General features: G+C 42.2%; 1 protein-coding gene across 2 annotated transcripts in view; it reads left to right on the top strand.

Annotated features, from left to right (window-relative positions):
• The first annotated feature begins 571 nt into the window (after nt 1–571).
• The window catches only part of LOC126172041 (septin-2), a 347483-nt gene continuing 337883 nt past the window's right edge, over nt 572–10171 (top strand). The window contains exon 1 of one of the 2 annotated variants that reach the window (XM_049920849.1): nt 572–669. In XM_049920849.1, coding sequence (XP_049776806.1) covers nt 663–669 — 7 coding nt within the window. In that variant the 5' untranslated portion in view covers nt 572–662. Of the gene's footprint in view, nt 731–10171 lie in introns of both variants that reach the window. The other variant, XM_049920848.1, reaches the window with a different exon arrangement.

Raw genomic sequence — 10171 nt, 5'->3', positions numbered from 1 at the left:
GTGCTACAATTTGTCTGTGATTTGTGATTTCTCCTCACAGATTTGAGTAATTTCCCTCAAACCTTAGCCTCCAATTTTCAGGTTTGCGTACATGTCGTATTGCGCACATTCCTTGCGCGCACGCCACAATTTGCCTACCCGTATGTGATGTGCGCCGCCAAATCGTTACACGTGGACAGACCTTTAGTTTTAAGCAATGCTGTGAGAACTGAATGAATCTCAGACCTCATAAGTGAATGCTTTACACATAAACCGAAATTGAGGTTATTACCCTCGGCCACGCCTATCCCGAATCCGGTGCCCCCTCTCACTGAGCGTGTGTTTTTTTCTTGGCTAGTTTTTCGTATTGTCGGTGAAGTGGTACAGCGAGCATCTGCGCCAGTTGTCACTCTCGTGATCACCGAGGAAGCTGCGCGAAAAGCACTTGAGCGCCGCCGCGCATGTCGCCAACATTTGAGCGTCCCGCGCTATATCGACTTCTCGCGCTACTGGAAGAGCACGCGCTCCGAGGGCGCGCAGTTGGCAGCATTGCCCTGCGTGGCTCTATTGATCGGCTTCTGTCACGGAGCGGCGGCAGTCGCGACATCGATCCCGCCTTGTAGGTACGGTGGCGGCGTGGGAGCGGGGTGGCAGAGCCAACTGACAGCACGGTGCGCACAGCCATGGCAGGTTAGTGGCGCGCCGGCGGTCGCGGGGGAGGTGCGCTCCGAAAATGCTGCGCGCAGAACAGGTAAGGACGCCGCCCGCACCGAGCCGGCGGCTCCTGGCGCTCAACCACTGTCCTCAAACAGTCCATGTTCTGCTGTCAACTATGTGCTTTCACTATCTGTCTTGTTATAGTGGAAATAACATGAACAGACCGACACCTCTGCAGATGTTTCCTAAATTTTTATTTGTCCTTTGCGGAAAATTAATTGTTCTATAGATGGGGATGATCAACTATGTTCAGCTATTCACGGATTTGCTCAAGTTCCGCGTTTTGACGTGGCACTGTGTATTTGGGAACGAAACATTGATTTAACTCGGCAGGAACTGAAAATTAATTACAGTGATTGCTAAATACCATTATTAACGAGAATTTCTTTCCCATGCGTGAAACAGTTGGCGCTGTAGTTAGACATGATTATGCGAAATTTTCAGCCTGTATGTATAACGGTTTTAAAGCCTTGGGGGTGAGCTAACATACTAAAAATGCCTTTAGCACTAGTTAAATGCAGTACAAACGCTACTGCACGGTTGAGCCGTCGTAACTATTCCCGATTTTGTGACTGTCAATACTGCTGTTTGTGTATTCAGTGCATGGTACGATTTCCCATATCATAGTTTCGGTGATGTTTATACCATGCATTTTTGAAGAGTCTTGGTTATTTGGAACTCTTTCAAAATAATTGAAAATATTCTGAATGTCTTGTCGCTGGAGATGGCACGCTCTGAATATTGTTGCGGTGTCATTGACCTTCGTCATCGGGCTGGTCACGTGAGACCTTCCTCACTAAATTTCATAGCATATCATAGTAATCAAGATTTCATCCGTTGTTTAAGAGAAGTCAGTGTTTAATATGAAGATTTCTTCTCTGTTTAATCTTGGGCAGATTATCGCGCCTGGTAGATTATAGCACGTAGCCGGCGGGAATCGTTCGAAACGTAATGGTTATTTGCCCCGAAATACTCAAAGTATGAGTTACGAGAAAAAATTGTGAATCAGTGCTATTTATGTCGGCACGTACACACGTCGTCAAACAAAGAATATCAATTAACACAGTACGTCTGGAGAATACAGTATGGAGTTCGTTCTTGTAAATAATTTTATTTCATAAGTATATCGCTTACCAACCCTAGAACGTTTATTTTGTAACACGATTAAATTCATATCATAGTACTCACTATAAAGTTCAACTTCAAGCTTGCTCTAAATTATAATATTTCTATTTTTCTTTCTAGCAGTTTTTCGTAGTTAACAGAATTTTACGAGTAGTTCTTCTTGTCAAAATGTTGTAATTAACATTACTCAGTACACAGAATGCGCTTTTATTACCACACCCATGATGTATTCTGTATATCTGTTGCACGTATCAGTTTCTTACTTTCTGTTCCACTGAATCGAACAGTTAAACTAAACGCAGTTTGCGTCTTATTTGACAAAATTAAGCTCGTTTTATTGTTTATACTTCTAACTAATAAAAATAGACGACGCATATATCATTTGTTTATTCGGAGCCTTCAAAATAATTTTTCTCGATGTTCTCGTTATGGTCTCCGATTTCCTCTACCATGGAATCTCTTAAATAGTTGAATTCGATATGGTAGTGTATTGACTACGCAACTTGTCTGTTACCGAGTACGGTTTAGTTGCATCAGACACGAGACAGAAAGTGAAGCGTACTCCTGCTTAAAGCTATAATAGCAAACTTATCAATGAAAAACCAAACCTTTGCAGTGTTGAAATCTCTCTCTACAAGTTCCAGTACTGAAGCACTGCATGACATAGGGGGGAACTTACGTGCAACATGCAAGTTACAAGAAGAGGAGATTCTGGCGGAAGTAAAGCTGTGAGGGCAGGTCGTGAACTGTGTCCGGATAATACAGTCGCTAAGAGCACTTGCCCGTTAAGTACTAGGTTTCGAGTTGAGTCCCGATCTAACACGCCGTTTTAGTCTGCCAGGAAGTTTCCAAACAGCGTTGTAGAGTTATAAATTCACTATGTGCTGTGTTGTCAGCATTGTAGGAGTGTTAGCTAAAGGGATTTCTCGGAGTACCCGTCAAGATCTTGTTTATTGTCTGTCTCTTGACAATATCAAGCAATGTGCCGGGGCACATAGTTTACATCCTAGTCTCCCTGATGTCGGTTATTCGAAATTGCATTTAAATTAGCGCAGCGTAATACATTACTTTGTACAGGCCACATCGCATTCCCTCCAACGTCCTTCTATGACCAAACAATTCATACGTCTCTTAACAAGCTGTCAGGGGACTTATCTCTAGCGTCCCTTACAGCGGGCTGAATTCCCGTCAACGACGAAAGCAGAGTGCTTACTGAGGTAATGCACTATGCTTGCAGAGCCCCTTCCACTTAAAGTAAATTTCTTAGCTCCGATGATTAGCTTCCTGCACGTTATTTTGGACAACATCGCTGGTTCGGCAAATATCTTTTTATTTCGCTTATTGTGAAAATGGAATCTATCAGATCCATGAATTCTGTTAATCGGGTGAAAGACTGTAAATCTCCAGAGCCTGATTGTGAGATGATATCCGGGTTAGAGGGATATTGGCTATCAGTGGCGCCTCATATAATAAGTTGCAGCATAGTCACGAATAGAACAGTGACCCAGAAAGCATAGAATAATTTTATTTCCGTCTATGATCACAAAACTGTTCTGCCTTATGGCTGCCGGTTTCGGTCAGCGACAACGATCTTCAGATCTGGAGCAAAACATGGGAAAACAGAAATAAATCTAGTGGACAATCTATCTTAAAACAATAAAATATGCCATAATGAAAAGTATTACTTTCAAGCATGTGGAGAACGTGTTTAAAATATGACAGGGTTAACCTAATACACTGAAATGACAAGGCATGGAACAACGATGTGCACGTATAGAAACGGCGGTAGTATTGCGTGCACGAGGTATAAAAGGGCAGTGCTTTGACGGAGCTGCAGAGCGGCATACTAAGCAGAGCGGCATACTAAGCTGCTGCTGCCAGCCCGCCCCCTTCGGGGGGAATTGAAATTCAATAAAGGAAAAAAAAAAAAAACGGAGCTGCCAGGCAAGACTGAAACAAGCATGTGAATGGGCAACGAAATGGCGACTGTCTTTCAACGCCACAAAGACGCAGGCAATAGCAATTTGTAGAAGACCATTTCCACCTAACATCCAGCCCACTGAGATACGGAGTACCCCAGTCCCGTGGTCAAAAACAGCAAAATACTTGGGTGTGACCCTTGATAGGCGATTGACATGGCAACCTCATATAGAAGATATTCGAGAGAAAGCCAGGAGAGGAATGGTACAGCTTTACTCATTATTAAATCCAGCGTCAACACTACCATCAAGACTGGGGGTGATATTGTACCTTACACTGGTGCGACCAATCTTAGACTACGCCGCTGTCGAGTGGGGCAATGCTGCTCCAACCCACATACAACGGCTACAAAGAATTCAGAATCGTGCTCTGTAAAGAGCACTCCATCTACCATACCGGTTCCCAACGAATGAACTTCAGCAACTCGCAGGGGTGCCCTATTGGAAAGACCGATTCAGAGCCACTGCAAAAACCTTTTATGAAAACACACAACAGTCAGATAATGAACTTGTACGAGAACTTGGACGCAAGGAGCACTACCTGGCCTCCACCAGATGGCCCGATGACCTACGCGAATAACATGACTACACATCTTGTGTATATATTTTTTATATAATTTTAATAATTTTAACAATTTTAATTTTAATTTATCTTAATTTATTTTATTTTAATTATTTTTAATCTTATTTTATTGTATTTATTATTTATTTATTATTATTATCTTATACAAAAAAAAGGTGAATGAATGAGTGTGAGAATGTGTTAACTGTAATATGTATGTGTGAGTACAATGTATATATTGTGTGAATGTGTGAGCGAATGAAAAAAAAATTACCATACAGCTAATGTATTTTTAAATCATTTAAAAGCAGAAAAAAACCATGACAACCAAAAAGCTATTGTTTTAATGTCAAATTTATTATTGATGGCGTAGCCTCATGGCTTTAACCTCTATTCTCAGACCGGGCAATCCTTGATGCCCCAATATATTCTGCAGCGCGGAGCTGCCATTTGTACTCAGGTGATTCATGTTAACAGATTTCCAACGTGATTATGGCCGTGCGACGGTAGATGGAGCTAGACACATGGGATATTCCATTTCGGAAATCGTTAGGGAATTAAATATTCAGAGATTCACAGTGTCAGGAATGTGCCGAGAATACTAAATTTTAGGCTTTACCTCTCACCGCGGAAACGCAGTTTCGAACGACCTTCACTTTGCGACCGAGAGCGTAGAATTGTCAGTGCTAACAGACAAGCAACACTGCTCGAAATAACCACCGAAATCAGTGTGGGACGTACGGCGAACGTATCAGCTAGAAAAGTGAGGCGTAATCTGGCGTCAGTGGGCTATGGCAGCAGACGACCGACGGGAGTGCCTTTGCTAACAGCACGACATCGCCTGCAGCGCCTCTCCTGGGCTCGTGACCATATTGATTGGACTCTAGACGATTGGGAGACCTTGGCCTGGTCAGATGAGGCCCTATATTAGTTGGTAAGAGCTGATGGTAGGGTTAGTGCGTGGCTACTATTTGCACCCATTCATGGACTATATGTCCCCAAACAACGATGGAATTTTTGTGGACGACAATGCGCCTGCAATAGGTTTGAAGAACATTCTGGACAGTTTGGGCGAACAATTTGACCTCCCAGATCGCCATACATGAATCCCCTCGAACATTTATGGAACATAATTGAGAGCTTAGTTCGCGCACAAAATCCTGCTCCGACAGCACCATCGCAATTATGGACAGCTATAGAGTCAGTAGGGCTCAATATTTTTGCAGGGGCTTCCAACGACTTGTTGAGTCCATGGCACATCGATCTACTGCTCTACATCGGGCAAAAGGAGATCCGACACGATATTAGGAGGTGTCCCATGAGTTTTGTCACCAGTGTATAATGAAGCCGTGTTGGTTTCATAAAGAAATACCCACAAAATCAGTTTAGCATCGTCGCACATATTTAAAATACTGTGTAACCTAGGCCACAAAGCCGGTCTAGAGTCATTCCGTTAATAGCGGCACTGTTTATAACAACCTGCGGTACAGTAGTCTACACGTATTCATCGATTACATAGTTTTACAAAATATGCTAAAAAGATAAATACTATAGGTAAAGACTACTGTGGGTTTATCTTTTTTTTCCTTTGTTGGATTTTGATTCCCCCCCCTCCCCCCCCCCCCAAAGGGGGCGGGCTGGCAGCAGCTTAGTACGCTCCTCTTCAGCCTACAGAATTTTTAAAACATAAGAAGATAAGAAACAATAAAAGCAGGCGATAAAACGGTCACATAAATTGTAAAACGGCGGAAAATTGTGGAAAGTTAAAACATAAAACAAATGGTGGGCGATGATAAAATACACAGGAAGCAGACAGGGAAAATAGTAGACGGACAATTAAAAAAAACACGGTGACAGTCTGGTTTCTGTTCGCAAGAGATATAAAAATCACACCCAGTGACAGTATGATTTCCGTTCGCAACACTTCGGAAAAGACGCACAACACGTAACAATCACTGGAAACACTGCACTAAAGAGTCGGCACGAAGATGACACAGGCCACAGGCAATGTCAGTTGGAGGGGGAGGGGGACCAGGAAAGATGAGGGGGAGTGGGTGTATCGTTTTTTTTTCTTTATTGAGTTTCGATTCCCCCCCAAAGGGGGCGGGCTGGCAGCAGCTTAGTACGCCGCTCTTCAGCATACAGAACTTGTTTAAAAAAACAATTAAGATAAAATCGGTAACTTAAATGGTAAAATGGCGGAAAATAGTGGAACATAAAACAAAGGGTTGGTGATGCTAAGAAAACACACAGGAAGCAGACATGTAAAATAATACAGACAATTAAAAAACACGGCGACAGTTTGGTTTCTGTTCGCAAGAGATATAAAAATCACACCCAGCGACAGCATGATTTCTGTTCGCAACACTTTGGAAAGACGAACACTTGAACACTGCACTAAAAAGTTGGCACAAATATGACACACCACAGCCGAGGGCAGACGGGGGAAACGTGGACAGATGATGGGAAAGAAAAGGGAGGAAGGAGAGGAAAAACGAAGTGGGGGTGGGTTTATCGAGCATACAAGTTATTACAGCGATAAAATCAATAACTTAAAAGCAAGAATAAAGTTTAATTTAAAATTGTTAAAAAGGAAATGCTTAAGTGTTCTGAGATGCTCTTGCAGTGATTTTAGAAAAATAAATAACACAAATAAGGACAAACATATGGAGCTAACAGCATATAAAAATGAAATAAATAATTAGTGAAATAAGCTAAATGATTGAAACGAGACGGAAAGAAATCAGAGCGCCCTCTGTTGGCATAGCCGCCAGACTGTAGCATGGGCGAGAAGTCTTCGGAGGAACTGAACCGCCAGAGGGCTTCTCAAACCACGCGACATGCAGTTCAAAGAAAAGAAAAATAAAACATTGTACCAGTCACTTAATAACATTATCTAGTTAATGAAATATATTATACAAAACAGATAAGGGGAACTCAAACACGAGAATAACACGATTAACATACGAAAATGAAGCGAATGTGGTAATGAGCTCTACATTAGGCAACAACTATATATATATATATATATATATATATATATATATATATATATATATATATATAAGCGGTTTCAGTGATAAATGTAGAACCTTGTCACAAAAAGCAAAGTAAGCATTGGATATAAAATGTCCATTGAGTATTATTGTTGGATTGTGTTTTCTAGATTCATAAATTTCAAGCTCTTATAACAGAGAGCACGGTGCTTTTGCACCCTGTGGAGAATACGCATACTATTCTCAATGCTCTTCATAGTATGACAACTGACTAGTCTTTGCTAAATGCAACGATATGGGAGTTTTGTTGCGTGACACTAAAAGAGCGCCAGTCTTGCCGGTATAATATTTATCACAATTATTACAGGGATTATTAGGAAAGTAAGGAACGATCGGTCACGAAATGGAAAATACAGTGAAAATCTGAAGAAGCATTGCACAGATGCACTGGGCACTGTGTCTAGTACGCCTGTCGATCGTGTCATGCCGCTCTTTTCAGTTCTGATCTCGCAGTGAGAGCGTAAAGATGGCTAGAAATTAGCGTCTCCTGCCAAGTATGAGGGTCTGACGAAAGATTTCGCCTGAACCTATGCAATCCACATAACGTAACTGTCATGCGGTTCGCTGTGCATGACAATTTTCGGCTGCACTCTGCAGGGGCAATGAAGATGCTCCTGCAGCGTTTCCGATAGGAAGTGTTTGATCACCCACAACACAGCCCATAATTGGCTACCCCTGAAGTTCATCTCTGCTCGAATGAACCGCTAGCTATGAAGACAATATTTTGACACAGACAACGAGCTGCAGTCCAGAGTAAAAAGCTCTGGCGGCTGTCTTCTATAACGAGGGAATGGAAAAGTTGGTACGACGCTACTACAGATGTCTAAGTCTGAGCGGCGACTGTGTAGAGAAGTAGCTGGAAGGTGTAGCTAACCGTTTCAAATACAAGTTTTGATTTTCACTGTTGTTTCCATTTCGCGACCTATCGTTCCTTACTTTCCGAATAGCCCTCGTACAATCACTCCTGTACACCCTACACACATCAAACTCATCATATGCATTTTTTTAAACTTTTGTTTTTCACCTAGTTTCAGAGCGTTGTTAAATTGAAGCTTCGTGTACTGTGTGTCGCCCTGCTTGGTGTTTGCCGAGTAAAGCGCTGAGTGCTCGACGCTGTCCAATAGTTTGGAACGCATTTGGAAATAGCTGCAGGGCAGTGACAATATCGTCACAGGCATAGGGGAGAACTGGGCCATGACACGGGCCCGCCCTTTGTGCCGCACAGGCGGTTCCTCATTCATGAGACTTGACATAATGGGCTATATTCTGCTTCGTTTCATTCTACACGCTCGTTCACGGCTGACGCTGTTTCACCGGGGCTGTTATAATCTTGTTCTGTTGCCAGTACCTCATACACCGTGCTCAAACGAAAAGCAAGCTTATGATACGTGCAACATGCTCACAGATATATCGAAACATCTCCGATTACACAAAACTGAGTGTATTTTATTTGTGCCGGCCGCTTAAAGTAGCGATTGTTATGCGGAAATAAAACGTAAATCGTTTAAATCATGGAGGAAACCTGTGTCGCCGAAACCTTGCGGAATAAATACCATCGCCAAAACAAGTTTTAAGTTGACAGCGCTATTACAAAGTAGCATAAAAATTCACCTCTTTCCGTAACAACTTCTCGCTAATTGTACCTTTAAGAGAGCGGCGCGTTCAGATCCCTTTCCAGCCACGCAGATTTTCAATTAAGACAATCAAGATTTCAGAATGATTACCACTTGCAACGACCTTTGTACACTGTAGTTTACACAAGTGAAGATGAGGCTGAACATCACAATAAGTACCGTGATTCAGGAGATAGGATGTCCTGCTTTCCTCCAGCCTCGAATCAATCAGCAATCAGACCGAACACGGGCCGCGTTGCTAATGTCTGGACTTTCACCCACGAGAACGGTGATTCAGATCCCTCTAAAGCCTTCCTGATTTACGTTTTCTGTATTCAGCATCCTTCCCAAATCAAGCCTATACACTAGCTCTGATGGCCTCGTTGTCGACGGGGCGTTAAATTCTAACCTACCGTACTTTCTCTTTCAGTCCAGCCTTTACGAACACAGAATATTTGAGCAGTATTCTACTGTGGGTCATGCAGACGTTCTAAAATCTCTTACTTAGGCAAACACCAGTTTCCTAGTACATTGTTCTTAAATTGTAATACCAAGACGTGTCTAATAGCCTTGTAAAGGAGATCTGCGAATAAATGAAATGTACAACTCAGCTTTTTTTTATGTACCGAAGCCTAGTTGCCAGACTTCCCGCAGGTCCTACTGGAGTCATAAATTTTTATCGAATAATACTTCTATATACATACTCGAGCCCTTGCTAGAAGTCTGCGACATCAACTAACACTATCTGCTATGTCAATACATAATACGAATACCACTTCTTCTGTTACATATCTTTGGACACAGTTGACTATTTTTTCCAGTTGTGGCTTATTTCAACTACTCATTTCGCAGACACACAGATTTTGTACAACAGCATCATTAGCTTGATATTTTTTTTAGTTTTTTTGTTGCATGTATCCTTTCTTACTGGGTCGCCATTAAAGCAGCTGTTTGGCGGGACACAAACGCTGCAATCCAGAGCAGTACTATTTTCAGTTTAGTCAAATCGGACAATATCTACATACATATTTTGAATCCTATTTCCGTCGACTCTAACGACTTCTTGATTTCGTTTCTAAAGATAGTTCCGTTGCTGCTCTTTGCCCTTGATAACTCGCAGCCTTTCACCGTAGATTGTGA

The sequence above is a fragment of the Schistocerca cancellata genome, chromosome 1, assembly GCF_023864275.1.
Source record: "Schistocerca cancellata isolate TAMUIC-IGC-003103 chromosome 1, iqSchCanc2.1, whole genome shotgun sequence".
In the NCBI taxonomy this organism is placed as follows: domain Eukaryota; kingdom Metazoa; phylum Arthropoda; class Insecta; order Orthoptera; family Acrididae; genus Schistocerca; species Schistocerca cancellata.
Note: the sequence above shows the minus strand (reverse complement) of the source record. Positions and strands in the feature narration are given on the sequence as shown.